The sequence below is a fragment of the Oryza brachyantha genome, chromosome 5 (assembly GCF_000231095.2).
Source record: "Oryza brachyantha chromosome 5, ObraRS2, whole genome shotgun sequence".
In the NCBI taxonomy this organism is placed as follows: Eukaryota; Viridiplantae; Streptophyta; class Magnoliopsida; order Poales; family Poaceae; genus Oryza; species Oryza brachyantha.
In genome coordinates this window covers 4,961,287-4,987,335 of record NC_023167.2, presented here as the reverse complement: position 1 = coordinate 4,987,335, position 26,049 = coordinate 4,961,287, and the positions used below count along the sequence as shown (strand labels likewise).

The window sequence follows — 26,049 nt, the reverse complement described above, 5'->3', positions numbered from 1 at the left end:
CTAAGAAAAACGAAAAAAAAGTTGTTAGTGTTTGGGCATTTTCATCACGAAGGATTCAATCGAGCCACAGGTTCCCCTACCTTGTTACGACTTCACCCAACTCCAGCCGAAGACTCCACCGTGGTATGCGCCAATAAGACCACCAAATGCTGGCATTGCTGACACAGAAGAGCACTAGTACAAAGCTCGGTATTTCTGTCATTGTTTGCATTTTAATTTAGCAATGCTATGTTATAATGCTGTTTGAGTTCTGCGACAATGGTGTAATAAGCTGTGGCCACATACATCTTTGGTGTATAGAGGGCGGATTATATTCTAGAGTAACTTTCAGAAAATTACTATTATTTTAATATTACAACTTTAGATCAATATTTCAAAAAGCTGCAATAATAATAAATGATTTTATAATATAACTATAACTTTATATTATCTTTTGTACCATATTATCTTAAAACCGATTTTCAGTGTCTCGCGTTCCCTTTCCTCTACCCATCGACCTAGGTACTTTCGTGACTTCACGTATGACATATGAACCTAAAATTTTTCAAACAAATAAATTTACAGCTTTCTAATAAAATATAGACTATTGTTGTAGTTTTCTGAAATATATAGCTAAAGTTGCACCAAACTGATAACCATGACAATAATTACAGTTACATGAAATTGACTCTATATTCTATTGTCCAAAACACAAGAACTATCTCCAAACCCATTCACTGAAATTTTCACATAGAGATGGGAGCAGACAACCAGAGTGACTTCCAAGTTACATCCGCCCAGCATAAGTAACAAGTCACTTCCCGGCCCGAAACCGAACTGTGATTTACAACTAGCAAAAATTTGGGTTTTACATTCGGTTCAACCAGTACACGACCGAGCACAGGAAACTGACCCTGATTTGAGACCGGCAAATGTGCTTGAAACAAACCCTGCATTTCAGTATAATCTCAGAGGTTTCATCAGTTCAGTACCATCTTCATAACGAGATCATTCCAGGCGTCGATAGGGCCTGGTACACACCAATGCAGGCAATCATTCTGAACTGATTTGGCATCCTTGTCACCTTTCACAAATGGATACCTGTAAGACCCAACATGGCCATCAGGTCTCAAGGATGAAAGTCTGTAAGTATCCAAGAGCTTCAGATTCGCAGCATTCCGAGAACCAGCTATGGCCTTCTTGAACTCTTCAAGTTCGATTGGTCTCATGAGATGATCGATGTCTTTTCCCATGTACTCTCCCTTCTTGTAAGGCAATACCCGGCTACAAGATCCCCCGTTGAACCACTCCGCATTCTCAAAGTGATCCGGTGCCCAAGTCCTGAACAGAACAACTGGCTTGTGGTTTGCCGATGTGATGAATCTGAAAACCTGTTGCAGAGTCGTGCGGTAGAGATGCTCAAACCCAAGTTCAAGTAATTTCTTGTCCTGACAATTATGGCAACCTATAACCCTACCATTCTCCCAGTAGACCGCTATCTTGAGAAACCATTGTCCACCAGCAATCACAACATAGTCAAAACTGTCATACTGACTTGTCCAAACTGGATCCAGTACATCAAGGTGAAGCTGGATTTCAGCGGTGGATTGCCCATTCTCATTTTCAAATACCTCAGATTTGATGAGGAAGGGACTCCAGATGAGTGACAGTGTGAAGTTGTACGATTGGAAGTGCCATCTCCTGTTTCTGTATTCCTTGTCATGGTAGACCTGAACAGGTTCTTCAGCCTAAATAAACAGCAAGTAGGTCTGCTCAGGATGATAATCTGTTTAACACTGCACGTACAAGTTCAAAAGAAGATATTCTGACCTATTTCTGCTGTGAGAAACGATTAGAACATAATATCATGGTATTTTCATTCTGATATATCTAAATGCAAATCACGATAATAAGAAGAAAAATACAAAACCAAGCAACCAAAGTCTGATATTTCCAAATTTATCATCATGGACAAGAAACATGCTAGCTAGTAGAATCACAAGCAGTGTGAGAGAAAGAGGCCATTTGGATATATCATCGATAATGTACAGTACGCATGGAAGGCACTTGAAACTTATCTGACATTCTGGCTCATCATTCTATATCATTCCTTCCTATTAATATATAAAAACATTTTCACTCTACCTTTAGCTTAACATTGGAGTATAAAGTCAGAAATTTCCTGTGCAAGGTGTAAAGAACAGACTGAGAATGCCGCATGATAGATAGGCTTCACATCAAATAGCCGCAGACCAGTTACAAATTAGTCTGTAATGCGACAAGCTAGATAGAACTATATGTTCACGTTCTAACATCTGTGTATTTGGTAAAAAAAAGAAAGAAAAAAAATCAATGTGTGACTTTCCAGGACAATGTAACATAACTATTAGAAAAATGCACAGAGGAACATGATTCAAGGATCACATGAACATTGTTTCATAGCAGGAAAGAGGGAGAATTAGAGAAAATACATAAGGCGCACAACATTTACCTCAGACAAAAGGCAAATCAATGACTGAATTTGATTACGAAGAATGGAGTCACCAATCAGGCCCCAGGATTTGTTCCTCATAGCACTTAGAAATTTCACTGCATCAAATTGTGGCATTTCACATTCGTATGGTTTCCACCTCCAGTGTAGATATGACATGTCAGGTCTACCATTCCGCATACAGTTCTGATGACCATCAATAAATCGACAAGTTTTGTTTGTATAGGCTGGGCCTGAGGGATTTGGAATCCATTCCCCATCAAAAAGGTTGCATTTCCCTATAAATGAAATGCCCAACATGAGATGCTAGAAACAAGAGCACTACAGAATGAAACAACACAATTTAGTATGCCGTTTCTCTTGTCAAGTACAAATCCAGAATGCAGGAAGACTATGGTAGAAAGTAGGTCCCAGAATGTTCTTTCAGATAGATAAGCAGTAATATATGGGCAATAGATTCACAAAACTGCAAATGTTTACAGCTCAAGAATTATCTATTTGTTGTTGGAATAAAAGTGTGCAGGCAGATCTTTCTCAGAAATTCCATCCTTTTTCACAAGAATTAGGTCAGTACAATAGTAGCTGTCAAGTTTGTGAGAGAAGTTGAGGACTGACAATGTTGACAGAATATTACTTTTTAGGCTTTAGGAAATTGCAATCATACAAATTAGCCATTTTTCTCATTTACCTATTTGAACCGGTAATACAGTTTGAAGTTTGGTATTGGTGTTCATTCATATCATTATGCCATCAAAATTGTTTCCAGAATATTACTTGCTAACTGTTCAGTCTAAACCAAAATAATAAACTTTTCTCATTCAAAATTTATTTGAAAATGAGGATTTTGAAAGCATTGCATCAAAGGAGTTCATAAATTATGTTACAATGGGCTAAAGAGAGGCAAGCAGCTTGCAACTACTACAGTCAGGCAGAGGATAGTTACTTGGTTACTCAGATTAGCAACACATACTTGGCACCAAATCCCCAATTCGTCCTTAAACGACCAGTGGATTAGTTGCTCCAAGTTGTCAAGTTAGAGAATTCTGCTGCAAGCAATTGCTTACAGATCATCACTCACATGTCAAAACACAATATGCTGTAAATAGATGCATATCGTTGACTCCGGGTGGGCATCCTAATCAATATGTAATACTGAAAACCTCTAGCCTGTTTTCTAATGGGAATGATATGCAGAAAGGACTTGGAACATTTCCTCTGTTTCTATGAGTAGTATAATTGTCATATAAGTAGACATTGAGTGCAGAAGCCCACTTAGTTAAACACAAGTTTCTAGTTTCTCTTGACACTTGAGACAGATATTTACTCAACACTTGTTGATCTCAAACAAGATTAAAATATACAGATTTCTTAATTTTCGATTCCCCATCCAACTAAATAATACACCTCAAACTCATGGAGTATGAAAAAATGATTTCCAAATTTCTGGCTTTTGAAGAGAGAAAAAGAGCCGCATTTCTAGCATTTCAAAGAGAAAGAGAAAGACATTAAATATTCCCAGTTGGAAGGTAAGGCAAAAAGGACCCAATCGCAATACACAAGCATGAGATCCAACTGCCAAACTGCTCCATCAGAGAAAGTTCCTTCCACTCCGAGCTTTCCCCACCAAACCCGCCGAAAATAGCGCTACCCTAAGAATGATAAGAGAAAGAAGAAATAAATCTATCCCCTCCAAAAATTTCCCTGCTAACACAGCAAATCAAAATTGCACGCTGCTCCAGGGAACCGAATGAACAGACAATAAATTTCAGACAAATCATCCGATCCAAATACTGACAGAGAAACCCAGAAGCACGCAGCAAGATCGAGTCTAACCCATGGAACCAAAGAACACAAGTTGCATACATCTCCAGGCCCAAGAAATCCACTAATGTTGGCTCCACGAACCACCAAGAACAGCAAAAGCTCTCGGATTGCACCGAATCTCGCAGTCCCCCAACCCCACCGACGGCATAAACCCTCCCAATCCCCCACTCCACCCTTGCATCCACGCTCAAAATCACACCTTTGAATTCCAAGCAAGCCAGGCTCCCAAGACCGCACCTTTGCTGATCTCCGGCGACGAGGAGGGGAAGGAGCAGAGCGCCCGGAAGAAGAGGCCGGCGACGAGGAGCCACCCGACGGCCTTCACCAGCACAGGCCCGCCCAGCCCCCACCCCCCGTCTCCCTTGTGGTGCCGAGACGAGGAGGAGGAAAAAGACGACGCCCACCACCACGGCGCCCACCACCACCTCGAGCTGGAGGCCATGGGAGGCAAGATTTCGACGAGCTCGGGGTCCAGCGCCGACGACGACGCCGACAGTGCCGCGGTTGGGAATGGGATCGCTGATTCGCAGCGTTTGCTGCTGCTGGACATGCTACTGCTCCACTAATACTACTACATAAAGATGTGTGATTTATTGCAGGAGTGTGAGCCGCTGAGGCGCCTCCGATTGAAGATGTGAATGAATGATGAGTATTTATTATTTATGAGATTTGGGAGGGTTCTAATTTTCTCTTCCGTGGATATTTTATTGTTGGGGATCCTTTGGATGGAATGGATATATGAGTCCTGAAATCTTAAAGATATGGTCATTTTTTGCCCAACCGACAGGGATCCGAGTATTTTTGGTCACTGGAGATAGGGATTAGAAGTAGTAGTTTGTTTTAGTTTACCAATGACAAATTAACAACGCATCGGAATTCTTTCTTTCCAAGACATGCCATTTCTTTTTTATATCCCTTCCAATATATATATATATATATTATATATATATGTATGTATTAAGGTTGTTTAGTAAATACTAAGTTAAGTGGTCAAAAGATTCTCTTTTAATTATTTTAGTGGTTAATTTTTGATTTTTGGATCGATTCAATTCTCTTGCCGAATACCTTATTCGCTCTGGAAATATTGGAATCACGAGAATAAACATAGGTCTTCAAATGGGGACGATACTAAGGCTTATTGAAGTGTTTGTACGGATATAGAATTAATGCAACCTCTCTAAAAATGTAATTTTTTCAGAAAAATATACACATACATTTGTTTTTTCTCGAACTATAAGCATTTGGGAAAAAATAGTTGGAATTTGAAGAGTTTTGACTAGTATATATTACCACAAAAATTATATTTCATCGTTCATGTTGAGAATTTATATCTAGTCTAGTAAAATTTGTCAATCAAGCCCCTTTTGAAAAAAAGGATTTTGGAGAACATCCATAGGAATTTTTCCTATTTGGCCATTTGAAACAAATGATTGAAACTTGTCAAATCATATGAAATTCCAAAGAAATATAGTACACTATAGGTAGATTTGGGGGGAAAAAAAAAGGCAAGAGCTCAACCCCATGAAAAATTTTCTTTGAACCAATCTCTCTCATTTGATTCCCATATATTTTTGACGGTCTATTCAAAACGATTGTTACTGCATTCTTCCTTTGGTTTGTACGGAGTAATTATCTATTTTGAATCAATCTCTCTCATTTGATTCCCTCCACGCTCGTCCGGCGCATGCTGTGCTGTCGGTCGTCTGCTTGTCTTACAACCGCCATTAATGTTAGGCCCTAGCAGTGTCCCGTTATTATCGAGTTTTGGATGGGAGATAAGTAGATTATCTGATTTTATAATATTTTAAAGCAACTAGTAAAACACAAAAACATTAAAGATCAGAAGAGGAGATTTTATATAAAAATTTATCAGTAAAACATTTAAGAGTTTAAGGGCTTATTCGTTTCATAGGATTACAAAATCATAGGAATTTAAAAAGTAAAGAATTGGAATGTCATGATAACTCCAATCCAAAGAAAATTTTTATGAGATCTCACCTCACGCTAAGAATCCTTTAAAATTAACTCATCACGACACAATCGTAAGGAATTGGCTAGGCCTATTCCTGTGAAACGAATGATATTTACAGAAAAAATTGTTTTAATTCCTGCAAAATTCATTTAAAAATCCTTGGAACCGAATAAGCCCTAAGAAAAATACAGGAAAGAATCCATGATGCCTCGTAGCTTGCGAACACAGGGCAGCCTTTTTCACTATTTGTCGGTGGGCGTCCTAGCCTTGACATCCCTTCCCTTTGGTTCGAAGATGCAGGAGATGATCCATGGGCTGTTTGGAATTCTTTGCTCCTCAGCCAGATGTGGAAAAAGAACATGAACTTTCTATCCACTGGATTGGGAAAATGACTTGAACTATTTGTCGGTGGGCGTCCTACCCTTGAGATAACACAAGAAAAATGTTTAGTTGTCAACTCATAGGTGCCACTAGCTGCCTTGTTAGAGTTGTTTAAGAGCAAGTTTAATACTTCCTCCGTACCTAAAAATTTGACACTGTTGATTTTTTACGCATGTTTGGCTATTCGTTTTATTCATTTTTTAAAAAAATATTTAAAGCTATATATGTATACAAGTATATTTAACAATAAATGAAATGATATAAAAATAATTAATAATTATATAATTTTTTGTAACACCCCTAAAATTGACTAAGTTTTAAAACCGTTTTCTTTTCTTGTGAGTTTTAAAAATTCACGCGTCGAGTTTTTCGTTTCGTTCAATTTTGAAAAAGTCGCTCGTTTTTTTTGTTCGTTTTTCTTTTATTGTTTTTGTTTCCTCTTGAAAGTGCAAAGTTCCTTCCCAAATTCTCCAATTAACTGATGATCCGTCATGTCGCCGAATTTCGGCCCATCTTTCCTTCCCCTCATTACCACCCATTTTTATCGGATCGGCTAAAATCAATATCTTTTTCTTAACTTTTTTCTTCTGGCCCAGACTGGCCCGGACCAAGTCGGCCCGAGCCAGCCCAATTCAGCCCATCCTTCCATCGCCCCTAATTTCGAGTGAACCGACATAGCCGACGTCATCCTCATTTCTTTCTCACCGGCGTCGCTAGAAGCTGTTACCGACATTGTCATTCATATCTTCTCATCTCCCCCCCCCCCCCCACACTTGCTTCACATCGTACATCCATTCACCATTTTGAGCCAGCCAGCATCCAAGCAAAAATCAATCTTATCTCTCTCTGTTCGAGCTATTGAGCTAAAGCTCACCACTACCCTCTCACCGACCTAGTCTCTGTCACAAGGCAGAGAGTTCGTCTACTTCTCGACGAAGCAATGGGCATCGTCATCCACATCCAGTAACCATGGTGTATCACAACCCACTCATCTTGCAACCGACGTAGCCGAGTCTATTTAATCGTCGCCCTTTTCTTTGTCACCGTGGTTTTCCTCTGAACTCCCCTCTGTCTCTTTCTTTCACTAGTTTGAACCGCCGGTATTCACCCAAAATTTATCGCAGTCACTGCTCTACCCACAAAATCAACGACTGCGTTACCGCTGATCCAGAAGGAGCAAGATCAGAGTTCGTCGCCAACACCTACGACACCGTAGTTGTAGGGAGTGAAGTCTGGGACGAGTACTCTGAAGGCAAGTCAAGCATTCTTTGATCATAATTGAACCTAATTTGGAGCTAGGTCATATTTTGGGTAGTCGTACTTACCTTGATCGCATGTGTTAATTAATTTAATTATCACCTTAACTAGCAGTTACTCATTTATTTTGCTTTACATATTGCCATACCTTGATATTGTGCCTGTTATGCCTTGATAACCTTGTTTTAGAGCAGATGATTATTATATGGCTATCATTATTTTATGTGAAAGCATAGATGTTATATAGTTTATTTGAAAAGCTATAAGGACTTAACCACCTTATGCCAGTATATGTGACATAGTTCACACTCATCCACACGATCGAGATACTCGGCCATAGCATGTGCTGCTCCAGTGAGTTGATGATCTACAGCCTATCTGTGTATATGGCAATATCGGGCTTAGGTGTGTACTGGCTACTGAGTGTTGTGAGTATTGTGATTGTTTGAGTGAGGGTACTGCGTGTACCCAAAAGAGGTCAGGAGGAGCTGGTATGCTCTGAGACGCTCAATAGTGGATGGAAGTTGTGGCGGAGTTGGAACACGCCCCCTCCGCGTTCGGGACGGGGTCAATAGCCACAAAATCCTATAAACCGCTAGGTGGATCTTAGATAAGCTTGGGGCAATATTGTGTTGTGTTATTCATAGCCTGGCTAGCTATGGATGTCGTGTGGGTAAAGTTGGGTAGACGCTGTAGAGTCGTTTGGTATTCGAATACGTCGTGCTCCCGGTTAATGGAGATATGTCTATGGGTGAATCCAGTGTGTTGGCAAAAGGTAGACTTGGCATTTGTTTAAAATGGTAGGTGAATAACATGAAATGATGGTTATACTTGATTATTACTGGGTTATTATTTGGGTTTATTTGTAAACAACTGTTAAGGTTAGAGAGTTGAATCAGTTTCCTTCCTTTGTTAACCATGCATTACTAGTTTACTACTTTCCCTGCTTGGCTTGTGGAGTACTTGTGTACTCAGTCTTGCATACTTTGATGAAGACGAAGGCTTCGACTTTTAGGTCGACTCTACGCTCAGGTTGTTCCTGTGGTGCAGAGTTGCGTCTTTTGTTTGTAGAGTGTAAGGCTGTAAGCCCGTTGCGTGTGTTTTAGTTTAGCTTGGAGTTGTATTAAAACCTTGTAGGTTTATATAATTAATCGAAGTACTGTTTCTGTATCATTCTGCGCATAACTGAACTTCCTGGACGGTTACGTGAAGTGAGGGACGCTTGGATTCAGTCCAGGATTAAGCCCTCACATTTTTTTTGATAAAACAAATAGTCGAACATGAAAAAATCAACATCGTCAAATATTTAGTGACAGATGAAGTAGTTAACTATTAGTTGTAACTCTATATTGTAAGTTAGCATTTATAATATAATAGTTAATTGGTTCCATTGTTTCTCTCTTATTCTTCCTCTCATCTGTATATTTAATGTAGTTATGTTAGAGCATACATAGATCTAGATCTTTCATGAGAGCCAATGCTTCTCACCTTTTATTTTCTCTCTTCCAACTACTTTTGTAGCAAGCTTGTAGCATTCTATTCTCTTGGTGCATTTGTTTTCTCCTGCTTTCAACTTATGCTTCTATATTTTACTCATACACACTTATCAAACTGATAAACCGTACATTTTGGAAAAAAAATTAGAGGTTCCGACCACCCCAAGTCAAACGTGCCCTTAGAATACTCTAATTTTGGCAGAAATTTTAAAGGGTGTGTGTTATGAGGGAATATTTTTAAAAACCACCATTCCTATCGATTCCTCTGCCACGAAGAAAAATAGCAACACAACCAAAACCAATTTATGATTTATGAGTTCCTTGTGACTCAAAAGCTAGTGCTATGAAATAATATAAAAAACACTTAAAATTGACAAGAGGGGAGAAGAGAGAAAGATGAAGCATATGACAAATAGGGATAAGGGTATTTATGACATTTGAGATTTTCTCTCACATATTTAGGCCCTGTTTAGTTCCTAAGAGCTTTCCAAAAACATCACATCAAATCTTTAGACACCTAAATGAAGCATTAAATATACATGAATATTAAAACTAATTACATAGTTATAGGAAAAATCGTGAGACAAATCTTTTGAGTCTAATTAGTAAATGATTAGCCATAAGTGCTACAATAATCAACGTGAGCTAATGGCAGATTAATTAGACTCAAAAGATTCGTCTCGCGGTTTTCAAGTGGAATCTAAAATTTGTTTTGTAATTAGACTACGTTTAATACTTTAAATATGTGACCGTACGTGTCGATGTGACATCTCTCTCAAAAGTTTTTGGGAACTGAACACAGCCTTAACCGAGAACGATTATTCTAATAGCCGTGATGTCCATGTGAGTGTCTTTAGGGCAAGTACAATGGTCTAGACAGCAGCTGTCTATTTAACACATAGAGACAGCGAAACAAACAGATTATACAACAATTTAGATAATTGTTGTCTGTTTGGTTGTCTTTAGGCTGTTTTAATGCATATATGCATCCTGATCAAGCACGCATTGATCTTTGTATACCATTTTGTTGCTTTCTGTCACCATAAAAAAATGCTCACGTTCACATCAAGAACTGCTCACATTCTAATCAAGAACGGCTCAAATTCAGTATATAAACTGTACATATGTTCAATCTCACATTCATAAAAACTGAAATATTGCACTTATCGTACTGACTAGAGTCAGTCCACCATAACACATAGCTGTAGATCATTTAGTTCAAATATTACATAAAGTCTGAGATTCCACCATGCCAAAAAACGGTAAAGCTGTCCACCTCTCATTACCAGGACCACCATCTTGAAATGAGGTTCATGTATGTTGCATCAACTAGGTCCCTGTATGTTCAATATTCGGATAAAAAATCAGTGAGCATACTGCACTGCGAAACAATTAAGAACACAAATTTACTTACATATATAATTTGGATCCGGTTGATGCTTGCAGGCAGCATGGGTTAACACCAATCCTAACAGGAAAAACTTATGCTAACTTGGACATATATGAGAACATGGACAGTAAATTTTAGCCGGTGTACCTTCTAGTTGCTATCTGGAAATAGCCTATTCCTGAAACATCTCAAAGAAGCGACATGTTCAATCTTTTCAGCATCTGTCATAACACTTGTATATCAACACATGAGGTGATAATTGAGGCTGGTGATTGAACATGTTAATAAAATCACCATTTGGGTGTGGGCTATGGTCCCTATGAAAAGCATAAACTTAACTGAATTAGGGAACAATAAGTTTGTAGACAATACTAGCTTCAGAACATATTTTTCAGATTCTGAACATATGAAACAAGTTCGGCAAAGTGATCATTATTTCTAATCATCAAACTGGTTGTGCCCTCGGCAGGTGTCGAGCCCGAGCTCCTCCCTCCTCCAGCCAACACATCCATGCCCTTGCCTCCAGCCATGTTGCCACCGCCAACAGCAGCCTCCTGCCATGTTGCCATCACAAACAAACAATTACTAAATCACAAATTCCTAAATTAGTAAATAACGTCACAAATTTCCAAATCTGTATATGAACAAACTTATGGATTATGAATCAGTAAATGAAATCAAATTTTTTTGCTAATCATCAAACCAAGTTAGCAAAGCATGGGCCTGCTAACTTGCTTTGCTGCCTGCTGCCTGCATCCTACCGCGCTGCACAGCTGCGCAGCCTGCGTGTGCGCTTGCCGGCGGCGGCGGTCATGCCCTGCGCCGCCTACGCGCCCCACGCCCTAAGCCCCTTCCTGCCTGCCTCTAGCGCCTGCACCCCCGCGTCGCAGCCCCTCTGCCTTTGTCTTTGCTGTATGTGCTGTGCGCGTCCCCGACGGCCGGTGGCCCAAGTTGTCGACCACGACGCATCCCGACGCGGCGACTCCAATGAGGCCATCTCCACTGAACAGATCGAGGGGGCAAATTACAGAGTGGAGGGGGATTCACATGGCGGAGGGGAATCTCACCAGGCAGAGGGACGAATCGCTGCGCAGAGGAGAAAATCGCCGAACCACACCATGCGCCGCCGTCTTCCTCGGTTGATTTGGCGCGGAAGCAACGCGGGAAGAAGAAGTTGATGATGCTTCCTCGATCGATTTGGCGCGAAAGCACGGCGGGAAGAAGAACTCACGATGGTGCGTGGACGCAATCGATCTTCACACCGCCGTCGTCGAGTTCATACAACGCCCAGCCGAATCGTCTCCAAGCCTGGGAGCACGAGCACTGGCCGTCGACGAAGCAGGCGCCGGCTCCTCTCTCCTTCTTCATTTAATTGCTGTCACGTAGGACAAAATCTTTGCATGTATAGCTAAACAGACGGGGTCGGCTGTGCATTGTACTTGCCCTTATGATTGACTTTTCCTGTGTCCAGCTGCTAAAATTACATATAGTCATGATATCTAGCAACAAATTTTGTGTTCACTTCATTAACACATCGCAGGACGAGATGCTTGAATTCACCGCTTGCATTTTCTCGTTAATAATTCAAACAAAACGTAAGAACATTCACTGCATTCCGGAAATTAATAGACTGCTGCTATTAACTCGAACATTTCCAAACGAGAAATCTGGTCGCAAAGTGCATTACATTCTGACATGTGGCCAAAATCTGCTTTCAACATCAAGAAAATACAAAGCTAAAACTATCACAAGAAGAAACCTCAACACTTCAAGTATTAATATTTCGTCTCAAACCAATGTTGTTTCAACTGTCGGAGAAGTTCAAATTTTATCATCTACAGCTCAAGCCAACCACAGAGAATCGGCAAAGGCATTCAGCTGCAACCAATATTTCAATGCATTAAACTCCAGCAGATTTGCTAAAATGACACTCCAAACAAACAGATGAACAGGACAGCAGCCAGCAGGGATGATTCGTGCCAAGGTCACCACCAACGGTGAGAGAAAGGGAGAGGGTCAGGAAAGGATTTTGGACTGCCTATAAATCGTCCAACACATTTCTTCCCCCAAATCACATGAAATTGGACGGCCACGATTGCTTTGAGATTCATGCACCTCTAACCCTATCTATTCCCTTCTTCTTTCCTTACCCCACACGGCCGCCGCCATCCACAATCCCCTTGCCTAACTGCGTACCATTGCCTAGTTCCGCTGACACTAGCGAGGCCCCTTCCATCCCCCATCCCTACCTTCTTCCCCATCTCTGGTAGTCGAGAAGCCGATGGAGATGCCACTGCTAACACCGGCCATCACCGCCCCACAACCTACTACTAGGCCGCTGCCTCCCAAAGCCATCCCTCTAAGCCAGGGCGGATCCAACGGGAAGGCTGGGGGCTCTAGCCCCACTACATGCCAAATCCCTTATGGAAAATAGAGGAGAGAGGAGGGGGAGGAAGAAGAAGTGGGTGGCTAAAGGAAGAAGAAGGTAACCAACCCCCCAGTCTTCGGATTCTGGATCCGCCACTGCTCTAAGCCTGAGGAAATCCTCCTCTTCTCTATCCCCCCACCTCCCCTTAATCCTTTACTGAAGTTGGCGATAGCCAAAGTTTTCTAGAGCTCCCTGGTAACAAAGACAACATGGATCTTCGAGGAAATCCGAAGGTTAGAAATTTGTGTGATCACCCCCTCACCTTCCCCATCCACACACAAAGGAAAAAGAACATCTGTCATGTGATGGGCTAAGTCAACGCTAACCAAAAAAGTACGACAAACGATTGAGGATTGACATGCGTGCTAAAAAAACCTTTAGATGTAACTCCTATCCAAAAGGAGTTCATTCATAACCTTTAATGTTGTCCCAAATAAATTCATTTGTACCTTCTTGACTACCATCAATTCACATTTTGAGAAGTTTTATGTCTTCAATACCATATGTCTACCGCTTCACAATACACTTTCTTATAAATGAGGAGTACATCGGCCTTTTATCCATACAACCGATTTATCAACCAATAGGTAACATCGAATCTACGTGGGAAGGAGTGTTAAAGCGAACCAATAACTTTGGGAAAAAAATGGTGTATCAGTGGTGCAAACAGTCTTCCCTGGAAGGAGGGAGACCCTATTGTCTTGTCCTCAGTAAACCCTAACTAATTATATTCCTAATTAGCTAAAGACCTGAGTGTGTTCATACTATGATCTTTGACTAATGCAGGTGGAGACCCCCAAGGACATCAGGAGATCGCCGGTGACCAAAATCTAGCCAGCGACCTCATCTCTTCTACACCTAAATCACGGAGTGACATGTGGCTTTGCAGCCTCTACTTCCGCTTCGGTTCTAGCAAAGGATATTACAAGGATTGTGCTAATGGCTTCTCAAGGTGCCTGTCGGTTTGGAATTTTTTTTCACCTCTAAATTCTGCATTAGGGTAATCATGTCTAAGCTAAAACTTAGGTCGCCCGCGCTCATCCTGCTAGATTTTTCTCAGCTTTTGCCTTGTCTTTTGGTGACACGCTTTATGAGGTACTAAACAATACATTTTTTTACAAAATGTTTCGATACATAAGTTCATCATCTTTTTTTTAAACTATATTTTAATTTTATATTAGTTAATTCTATCATTTATGCAATTAAATAGCTATTCAAAATTTACAAAATATTTTATCTTCTATCTTTCATCACAAAAGAACACAAAGTAGCATACCTCGGATGCAGCAAATTGTTTTCCTAACTTTCAGTGCTATAAATAGAATAAAAAAAATACTCATCTCTAGCTTAGGAATGTATTTGATGCAGTTTTGTTTCATGTCTCTAATGTTTCAAACATTCACTGTCCACTCATGATGCACACATTCACTAGACAGCGACTGCTCTGCTGAAAGGAAGAACTACGGTCAACTAAAGTTAGCACTCGAAAGCTTGAAATTATAGGAAATAAGGAAAGAAAAACAGAAGTTAATTGTCAAGTAAATGATTTATGAATTAAAATAGAAAGTATTGAGAAATATGGGCTAAAACGTAAACTTTGATGCCAATTATTTCACATGTTTCAAGCAAGCAAGACCTCCTCACTGCTGATGTGTCTAGATTTCAGTTTACTGAATTTTCAATAATTTCAGTCACTTTTCGCATTCCAATGGTCCACATCACTCTTGCTATTAGTTATTCAAAAGAAGCTCTTTATTTCATAGTCAAGGTTAAATGGTAAATTGCTCTAACCTAAACAAGAAATAAATTTATAACTCCTAAAAATACAAAATTATATATATATAGAAGTATTCCCAACCTTAAATGTGTAACATGCACAAATGTATCTGATCTTTGTAATGAAGAATATGCGTTTTGCTAGGTAATGAAGGATATTTTGATGGTACATGACAATTAATTCACGTGATTATGGACATGTAAAATTTTTGGGTTTATCGATTACTAAAAAATGCCACTCGAAAAAGGCTATATTGCTGATTCTTAACTTTGTGTTAAGTGGGGCATGGAATTTTTGCCCCGTTTATCCCTCCATCTTTGATTCTTTTGTTTCCTCTTGCGTTATTTCTGCCTAGATGGTCATCCATTTTAACTTTTGTCTCTAAAAGCGATATGGATTTTATCAAATTTTCAGTTCATGAACATGGAATGTGTAGTACAAATTCGATGCAGTCTACAGTCATCTCAATGTTTTGAGCTTCATTACTGATTTTGTACAGGAATCAAAGCAGTTTGATTTTCAAGCACTTGCATTGGATTTGGTTACTGGGTAAGATTAGCTCCGTCGCAGCCCAGGAAGTTTTCCAATGGCATATAAGGAACCGAAGGGCTTTCCAATGGTACGTATGAAATTCTCTCATTAGAGAATTTCCTGTGTATAAAACATTAAAATCATAATAGTGTTATACCAAATACTATTTTTACGAGTTTGTAAGTTATTAGCAAAATACTTTCCCCATCCCAAAATAACTCCAACCTTCTAATTCAAATTTGAAAGAATTCAGTGGAGTTATTTTGGGATGGACAAAGGGAATTTAATAAGTAATAGTTATAGATTCTATAATGTTAATTTATAATAACACAAATAGATATGGACAGTTATTAATAAAAACATAGACTAATTTAGAATCATTCTGCACTTTTAAGTAAATAGAGGAGGTTTTCTGCAAAACATTGTAAATTAACCATGTATGTGTGGGGCTAGGAGCCTAGGATGAGGCTTAGCAGGCTAACTGAAGGCCCATCTTGGGAGACATATAAATTAAATGTGATTGGTGGTGGATTAGGGTTTTCTTTCCCCCTTCCCACCAACCCACTCCTCTGCCGCCTTCTTTGTCCACTTCCATGTGATGCCTCTGTCTCTACAACTACTTTCGCCCTTGCGTCTACCTTCAATTGTGTTGATGGGAACCTAGAGGTGGAGTTCGAGCTAGATAATGAGGTGTGAAGGTGAACCTAGAGGAGGCAAAGAGACAAGGGGATTAAGTGTGGTTCATGTGGGTGGCAAGCTCTTTCATTCTTCTTACTCCAATGAGGATTGGTGATGATAACAGCATCATGAGGAGGCCTCTTTCTCCTCATCATCATTCCTTCACCTCACCAAGCACCTTTGAGAGAAGAAGCAGAAGTGGGGAAAGAGGTCATGGTGAATACGGTGGGAAGTGGGGAAAGAGGTCATGGTGAATACGGTGGAGGCACAGACAATGGTTGAGCATGATATGAGGTCGAAGCTTAAGCTAATGGCGTTGATCTCAAGCTTAGCGGTATGTCCTCTTTCTCTATTTCCTTTTTGCCCTGCCTTTTCTTTTCTTATTTGACTGCTATTGCTGCTCTGGAAGAACAGGAGGCAGCAATGTGTGGCGACAGTGTGGATTTGAATTTTTGTTTTTTAAGCCTAATTACATTAATGTTTTTTATTTCTTTTCTTATTTACATGGATCATTCAGGATGCTTCAGTCAATGCCTTCTCCTGATAGGTGTTTTTTCCCTTTTATTCTTCCATTTTTTTTGTTAGGATTATTTCACTTATTATTCAGCTCGTCTATGCTATCTCTACTTTCCTTTTTTTTTTCTGATCTAATGGTCCATAATTTTCATGGAATAGTTCAATACTTCAATCCACTAAAGGAAAAAATATTATTTCATATAACAATGATAATATTAAGTTATGCTAAATTTGGCTTAGGACTCATCTCTTCCACTTTGCTTTTATACATTTTCATAACACTATAACATCATTTCTCTATTTCTAGGCAAAATTTTGTACCGAAATATTTTTTTCCTATGAGCCTATAGAGTCATATTGTGCTAATAGGAAATGTAAGAATTGCGGATCCATTTACCTTGTGATTACTCTTCTAGTTGGCTAGTGGCAAAGATCTAGCTAGGATTATGACATCACACATAATGTTCATGGTTGTGGGAGACACATTTTTTGTGTTGGCAAGTACCATTTCTAGAGGAAGACACATGGTGGAGGAAAAGAAAGTTTTGTCCACTAATGGGCAAGATTTTTCATGATTGGAGAGTCAACCATCCTATGCATACTGGTTATTGGTATAAGTCAAAGATAGATTAGAACTGACAAACATATACGCCTACTTGCGACAAACACAAAAACACATTTGGAGTGTAAGAGCACCATGTTTCTGTCTGCCACCCAGTCTAACCTCACATTATCAACCACAATACACAACTTAGACCACCATTCAATATTATAACTAACTTATCCAGATGTTGTGGTTGTCTAGTTAATTTTATCCCGAGCCTACTTATGTTTCTCTAGATGTGATGGTATTTGATCCATTCAACAACTCATGTCTGGCTTTGCAAAGTCTACAACTGATTGAATGTTTAATCAAGGTGCTAGAAATTTCATCCAATTCTCCAAATATTCTGGATATGACTGTTGCACTTTTCACAAAAATTTTAGCGTCTATACTCCTAGCTTGGCAACTAGCACATCAAGGATTAATGACATGATAATAGTCCATTTTATAACTTATACCTAACATTCACATTTATAAAACCAACTTATGACAAATACACACACCTGGAAAAGTGGAGGAAACATTTTTCTTTTGCAATAATGAGCACCATTTTGCCCTCTTCTATTCAGCCTCAATTGCACTTTGTAAACATGAATACACAACTTAGATGTTCTATCTAGCGACAAGTTGATCTTCTCACCTAAACACACTAGTCTAAAGAAAATGTAGAACAACATTCCCAATCTAATCAGTACTACCAAATGTCCATATTTGCCAAACCAAAGAGAAATTCTAAATATAAACTAGTGTTCAAAATCATACTATCTGACTTTTGGTCCAATGTTAAATATCCTCTTATAATTTATATTTGCACTGTCCTTGCTTGCTTCTATTTCTTCTCCCTTAGTTGACCTTGTTTATTCTCTTGATGAGGGTTAATTGAGTGAAACCTATCTCTTTCATACCGACTTTGGTGATTAATGTGAAATATATACGAAAGTCTAGACCATTACATAGAATCCAGAGAGCCATTGTGGGAACAACATAATCAAATAGTCTCAAAAATAATTTGATCCGCCATATCATGTCCTTCTTGTCAATGAAAGACAAGGCATAGACTGTCGACAAGTGGACCTACCTTCGGTGCATCAAGACTGACGTAGATTAATTTCACATGGACATAGAGAAACAAAGCAACTTCATTCACCATTGATTGCTAAGCAGTATCTGCATTGGTGCTTCTATGAAAATATTCCATCTAGACTTTTTTGAATATACCACACTAGCTCCTTGATTGACCATTCTATCAAGTACAATGTTCAACTGCCTAACTATGTTCAATATGAATTATGGGAACCTTTCTACCTGGATCTTGATCTTATATTAGTTTTGATGTTGTACCTAAAAACTTTGGAGCATACTAATGTCATTATAGACATGATGGTATTTGATTCTTTACTCGAGGTGCATGGAATTTTGGTCCACTTCACTGTTGCTCTCTTCTCAAAGATCTTAACATCATTACTCCTAGATTGGTATTATGAAGCATCATGGATCAAAGAAAAGACAATATTTTTGAACATTTATCTAATATTCGCATATATAGAAACCTACTTATGATTGTTAACGCCAAATTTTGGCAAATTGCTGTTATGAATTGAAACACAATTAAAGACCGAATCGGGCAAGAAAAGATGAATCGGCTGAAGGCAGGATTTTCAGCGTCAACAATGATAAACACACAAATACCTAAAAACTGAATGACATATTTTTATGTTGCTGAGAACCATTTTGCTCTCTTCCCATCAGCCTCAACTGACCTTTGTAAATCTACACACACAACTTAGATAGGCATTATATCAAAGGATGAATTGATACCGTGGGTCATATGTATTTGGGGTATCAACATGTTCTATACATATTCGTATAGAATAAGGGGTATATAAAGGTAGACATGATAAACCATGTACAATCATGCTAGAGTAGGGGAAAACTTGGTAATACTAGTCAGGCATGGTTAGGTATGATGACAGAGTCATAAGGATAATTTGGTAATACCAATCAGGCATGGTTAGGTATGGTATAGCAGATGCTGAGATCATATGTTACCTGGTATCTAACCCTATCCCTCGGTATATAATGGGAGGTACGGGCATCCCTTGAGGACAAATTCACAAGCTTTTGCTATTCAATTCCAAGAGACAAGTCTACAATCTAGTTGACAGGAGTATAATATCAATTCGTAATAAAAAAAACCCAAACATAGATAATCCCATGTTTGTTGCATACCATCTATTTTTCTATGTCACTTTCAACCCTTTTATTAATACTGATGCAAAACACCAATAGCTGGCGCTATTGGTATGGGTGTGGTTATATTTTTTTACTCAATATTGATGGATCCAAACTCGAAGATCATGAAGACAAAATTTGCCCTTGGGAAAACCTTCAAGTTTAGTGGAATTTATTTTCAAGCTGACAAATTTGGGGTGATGTTTTTCTCTGACTCGGATTCGAGCCAGTCGTACAAGATGTATCATTGACAATTGACTCCACAAGTAGCAAGTACATGACACAGCTGCACCTTGAACATGACGGTAGTCAGGGGCTAGATGCTGACATGCAGTGACACTTTAGGTTGTAGCAACTGAGAGGTAACATGTGTCATTTGCTAGGCGTAGTCTAGTGATGGGCATCGTGTTGGCATGAGAAACTCCTTAAACTCAATCAGTCAAAGATGAAGAGGAGTCAGGGTGTTGGTGTTTACTTGCCGTTACTCATTTGCTGCTCTTAACTACGTTAGGTAGAATGCCTCCTAGACAACCTACCTACGTGTAAAACACTTTTCGAATTGTTGTGGGTTACCTGATTTCTTCCTTCGGAATGTAGGTTGGGCAGGGCCATAGGCCACAACTTGTAGGGGGTTAGGGAGGGCAGACATGGGCCGCAGCTGGGTTGGTCACCCCACCTTGCCCAATGGACAATTCTGCCTATGGAATGAGTCAAGAGGTAATGACCATAACAAAGAATCCACATCTCTACTACATCACTAATTGCTCCCACAATCTAACCTACCACATCATGTCCTTATAAATACCTAAATTGGCACACACCAATCTTCCATCTACTGCATTGACTATTGCCCCTTTTTTTGGTGCACTGAGCTAATACATAGATTGGTTGCATATTCATAAAAAGAAATTTAAGAGTTTTCATCAAAACTTGTTACTAAGCCATGATTGTGTACGTGTTGCTAGGCATAAGTTCCATCTAGAATCAAATGCAATAGACCACTCCAGCCCTTGGAGTGATCGTGGTATTGAGCACAAAGTTCAAGTGCTCATTTTTTTAATATGAAAGGTGTGAACCATATCTTGTGGGAGTTAAGTTTATATTTGTACCTAAAAATTTTGGAGCTTACTAAATTTTCTCTTGACATGATGGTATTTGATCCGTTGAACAATGCTTGCCCAACATTGCAAAATGTTACTGATAGAGTATTTAATTAATATGCAAGAAAATTTTGTCAAGTTTACTAAAGAATTTGCATAGGATTGCATGTTCTCTTCTCGTTGTTCTTAGTGTTTGTACTTCTAGCTTCATAAGTTGCACACTAAAGATCAACAAAAGGATAGTTCTTTTTGAAACTCCTACCTCACATTCAGAAAATCAAACATCTGTTTATGATAGACACACAAACACTAAAAAGTGTAAGACACATTTTTTGGTGTGTTGAGCGGCATGTGTTGTCTCATTTTCTGCCTCAATGTTGCTTTATAATCTGAATATACTACTTCGATACTCATTTCTTTTACAAATGACCTATAGATCCTATCACCATACCGGCACATATATGTATAAAATGTAAGAAACATTACCAATGCTAGACACTCTAACGATATGTATACTTGGCATATCAAATTACTACTTTATATGGAACTAGAATTCCACTGTCCTCCCTCTCTATGTTAAATATCATCTCATAATTTATATTCCTAATGTCCTCCATCTTTATCTCTACCTCTCTTAATCCTTCTTGTTTCTCCTCTCTCCCTATCATATAACGGATGATGTGCATATATATAGAAGCCAAATCTGTAATCTACAATCTACATCTCTTGTATGGGAAGGAAATGACCACCACTCTTCCAAATGATTGGATCCACCATATCATGTCGTTCTTGTCAATGCAGGAGGTGGCACATACTAGTGTTTTGTCCCACTTGTGTATCGACTAGTGCACCCTCCTGTGGTGCATTAAGCTCAACAAAGATTGATTTCACAATGACAATGAGAAATTCCGTAGTTCTATAAAGAATATTTTGCTTAGCTATGACTATGTTGACATTCCATGCATATATTCTAGCTATATACATTTGTAATGGATCGCTCCACCTCTCGAATTAATCATGCTACCAATCACTTAGTTCAAGTAGCTAAATTAGCTTAATATAAAAGAATATAATAGTACAGGAAAACATTGGGGCTTATTAACACTTCTCTAGACACGATGGTATTTGATTCACTAAATAGTGCATAGCCAACTTTGCAAACTTTGCTATTGAGAGATGCAAGAAATTTCATAGACACCAACTAAAGAATTTGGATATGATTGACTACTTTCTTCTTAAGGATCTTATAGCTTGGCCTTGTTGCACATCACGGCTCAACAAAGAGTAACTCTATATTTTAGAACTATTACTTAACACTCGCAAACATAGACACCAACTTTTGACAAACAAATAGACACCTAGGAAGTGATAGATACAATTTTTATGCACCGAGATCCATTTTGACCCCTCCTGCCTAGTTCTATCTCACTTTATTAACTCAAATATATAATTGTTGGTTTGATTTTAAATATCCTCTCATAATTTATATTCTTACTGCCCCTCTCTTTCTCTACTCCCCTCTTAATCTCCATTCTTATTTCTTTGGGTCAATTGGGTGAATCCTCCATCCACAATCTCTAACCCTTGATCATGATGGTATGCATCTTAAGGCTAGTGACATAATCTAGAATCTACATTTTCACCATTGGGCAGACATGACCAACAGTCTCCCGTAATGATATTATCCACCATGTCCTATCCTTCTTGTCAATGGGGTAAGTGGCACACACTAGTGTTTTGTCACACTTACGTGTCAACCAGTTGGCCTTCTTGCAATGCATAAGCTAGACATATATTGGTTTCACATCAACGAGAATGTTTTTAGCAATTCTATAGACAAGTTGTTGATAATACATGATTGTGTTGATGCCCTTGTCCATATATTATATTTAAATTCATTTGGAATGGACTGCTTCAGCTCTTAAATTTATCAATCTATCCAGCACCTAGCTCAAACGCATAAATTTGCTTAGCGTGAAAAATTGACCATTCTAGCTAGATCCAAATCTTGTGGGGTTCTAACCAAAGTACTTGAACACTTTCGTCCTTAGCAATATTGCTCTAGACACTATAGTATTTGATACGTTGAACGATCCATGCTAGCTTTGCAAAATCTGCTATTGAGAGGTGCAAGAATTTTCATTAAGTTCACTAAAGCAAATGGATATAATTGATTGATTCTTCCCAATGATATAAGCATATGTAAATCTAGGTTTTTTTGTGTTGCATACCATTGATCAATGAAATGCCAATTCTACATTCTGAACTACTACCGAACATTGTAGAATATTAGTCGCCTACTTATAATAAGCATAGAAATGCCTAGAAAGTGGAAAGCACATTTTTTTTCTTTTGTGCCCATCTTGCTCTCTCCTATTCAACCTCAATCTCAATTTATGAACCTCAATATGCTACTTAGTGTAGAACTGGCACACAATAGTGTTTCATCCAACTTATTTTTCTATGAGTGGGCTTTCTTGCAATGCATAGAGCTTGACAATGATTGAATTTCACATGCATGAAAAGAAATTTAGCAGTGTTGATGACAATCTATTGCTAAGAATGATTGTATTAATGCTCCAATGCATATATTCAATAAAGTAGACCACACCAGTAGGATTGATCTTGCCATCAATTACCATGTTCAAGTGCCTAATTTTGCCTAGTGAGAAAGATGGGAACCTTTCTGCCTTGATCTAGATCTTGTGGAGGTTCAGTTTATATATCTAAAACTACTTTAGAGCTTACTAATACTGCTTTAGATGCCATATTATTTGATTCACTAAACAACACATGCTTGGCTTTCAAAAGTCTGGTGTTGATTGACTGCTTAGTGGAGCTGCAAGAAATCTTATCAAGTTCTTTGAAGAATTTGGATATGGTTAATTGATCTCTTATCAAGGATCTTAACATTTGTAATATTAGCTTGGTCTCGTTGTATTTCAAGAATGAAAAAGTACAATTCTTTATTTATAATGCCATTTACAATGACACTCTCATTGATGCTTCAAATGTCACAGCTATGGAATTGTCAATTATTAATAGACAAGTTCATGTGTACTTTCCCTTGTATCATTATCCTTTCATGTTCCAATTACTAGACACTATGCATTGCTATTTATTCTTATTGTTTTTCCTTTTCAGGATTGGGTAATTGATATAGTCGTTTCCTTCCATGTATATTGTAATGGTTTGTCAGGTTTCCTCTTTAATATTAATAAGATCTACCCGCAACATCACTCCCACAACTTGAGTTAAGCATGGCACTAGTGCACACAAGCACTGTGGACTATTTTCCTAGTGGCAAGGTACAAAGATATATGTTTGGAATAATAAAATGATCTATCATGTTCTTGGTAGACCAAAGTTATGCCAAAGATAAAACTAATGGTTCTAGCAAAGGTAGACCCCTACTTATGTTAAACACTCAAACGGCTAGAAAGTGGAAGACACGTTCTTTTTTGTGGTGCTGAGCACCAATTTTTGTCTCTCATAGATAAACGTTATGGATGATGTCTATGTTTGCCAAATAATGGATACTCAACAGTAATAAGTATTACAGTGCCATTTTATCTAATTGTGGTTCCAATATTACATATCATCTCTTAATTTACATTCCCCATTGCCCTACCCCCTTTCTCTCACTCAGATTGTTGTGCAGCTTCTCTCCTAAATGGGCTTCTGTTTCCCCTCAGTGTTAGGTTGACTAGGAAAACTCTATCTCTTCTATATTTACTCTTTTGATAGGGATGACATGTGGCAGATATGTATAGACCAACCAACAAGCGGTAGGGACGCCCACACAAATATGTGAGTGGTTGTTCCCTGGTGGCCTAACCATGCCTACTTCTTACACCACCAGTGTTGCTTTCATCCATTGCTACCTCATGGTAGGATGGCCCACCCGCTACTATGTACTTTGTCGATGCTTGGATCCAACACCTTAAGCAATGCTTGTGGCATTTGATCGAAACAAGAAGTAATGCACAGAGAGAGGTATGGATGGATTGTCATGTATGGGGAGCACAAGTGGAAGGCTAGGAACAACAGGTGGCTAGTGCATTCGTCATCCATCCAAATTCAGAACAAAAGTTCTCCATAACACATATGTCAGTGTAGCAAATATAAGATACCCCGCATACATCGCATAGACAATAGGAATGCCATATGCCATGTCCGGTACAGAAACAATTCCTAACATGGGATAAAAATCGGAGTATATTAAGAGACCTGGCGTGTACTAGCAAAGGACTTCCGAGTCCTAACCAGAATGCGTAGGATTGCTCTAGGCATATCATAACATGCCTCCTAAGGTGTCCTTGCACAAGAGGGTAACCGAAGGGAATAAATACAACATCTCCCAGGAGGAAAGTGCAAGCCTATTTAGATTAACCCAAGGTGTGCGCTACAACCAAAGGCAAATTGCTATACAGTAAGACAAGACAACTGGATATGAGGAGTTGAGTTGTCAACCACAATAGTATAGAACCATTTTCAGACACACACATTGACTTCTGACCAAACATGATATAGTGTCACTACCTATCTCGGGGGGTCTAAACCTATATAATAAGAACCTTATATCTTTGTCTTTGTGTGTGCATATGAGGCCACATGATTCCTAAACTTGACACAAATAACAAATAAAGGAATGATAATGCCTTTTGATCACATCTACAAGTGATAAGAAGACCCTTTATCGATCCCTGTATGCTGCCTCCATCCCCATCATTGGCTAGTTGGTTTGTTTGTTTGCATCCCCAAACACTAGTTTTGTCTTTTTTGGTTTATTGGTTCGCATGCCTAAATGGTGTCACGCTATAGAACGGTGTCCTTTAGTTACTAAATAGCTCCTTCACAATATATCAGCATTGACTAAGCCATCCCCTAAAATTCTATCAATATTACATACGAAGAAGGTACTATTTCATCAAGCATCAATAAGCAAAAATATTTTAGGCAGCTGAATTTTCTCATACTAAGGGAACTAGTACCATATTAGATTAATTATATCATGCATATGTAGGCTACATTTGAATGTGAAGGAAGAAAAATAAGGTTATTTCGCAGATGAGGTATTCGTATCTCATTAGTGAATGATATATTAATTAAGTATTAGCTATTACAAACTTTTAAATGGATTAATATGATTTTTAAAGCTACTTTACATATTTTTTACAAAAACACAGCGTTTAGTTGTTCGGAAAGTGTGCTCATGGAAAACTAATTAAGGGAATTTTCTTCTTCCCTTCTTCACCGTCGCTCATTTCCTTCATCACCGTCGCTCCTTCCGCGTGCCCTGGTAACCTCCCGACCGCCTGCCGTCCATCTGCACCCTGATGTGCCCCGACCACGCACCCTGGACACCTCCCTTCCACGAGTGCCGACAACGT

At 38.8% G+C, this 26,049-nt stretch overlaps 2 protein-coding genes and 1 long non-coding RNA gene across 5 annotated transcripts; 1 reads left to right on the top strand and 2 right to left on the bottom strand.

Annotated features, from left to right (window-relative positions):
• Window positions 1-526: 526 nt before the first annotated feature.
• On the bottom strand, window positions 527-5,008 carry LOC102703034 (protein trichome birefringence-like 26). The gene is made up of 3 exons (XM_006654096.3): window positions 4,532-5,008; window positions 2,471-2,748; window positions 527-1,727 (listed from the first exon to the last, which is right to left on the bottom strand). The coding sequence occupies exons 1-3, from the start codon at window positions 4,842-4,844 to the stop codon at window positions 960-962; spliced, it is 1,359 nt and encodes a 452-aa protein (XP_006654159.2). The 5' UTR covers window positions 4,845-5,008; the 3' UTR covers window positions 527-959.
• Window positions 5,009-10,482: 5,474 nt separating this feature from the next.
• LOC107304249 lies at window positions 10,483-12,167 on the bottom strand. Of its 2 annotated transcripts, XR_001550276.2 has the most exons (4): window positions 11,858-12,167; window positions 10,938-11,344; window positions 10,815-10,868; window positions 10,483-10,737 (listed from the first exon to the last, which is right to left on the bottom strand). It is a non-coding gene; the product is annotated as an uncharacterized LOC107304249 (long non-coding RNA). The 2 variants fall into 2 exon arrangements; XR_001550275.2 differs by having other exon boundaries at window positions 10,815-11,344.
• A 979-nt stretch (window positions 12,168-13,146) lies between these two features.
• Window positions 13,147-16,667, top strand: LOC107304260. Of its 2 annotated transcripts, XR_001550288.2 has the most exons (5): window positions 13,147-13,275; window positions 14,005-14,170; window positions 15,495-15,614; window positions 16,329-16,538; window positions 16,619-16,667. XR_001550288.2 is itself a non-coding variant. In XM_015837505.2 (4 exons), the coding sequence occupies exons 1-4, from the start codon at window positions 13,200-13,202 to the stop codon at window positions 16,456-16,458; spliced, it is 492 nt and encodes a 163-aa protein (XP_015692991.2). In that variant the 5' UTR covers window positions 13,147-13,199; the 3' UTR covers window positions 16,459-16,661. The 2 variants fall into 2 exon arrangements, 1 of the variants encoding a protein (XP_015692991.2); XM_015837505.2 differs by having other exon boundaries at window positions 16,329-16,661.
• The last annotated feature ends 9,382 nt before the right edge of the window (window positions 16,668-26,049 follow it).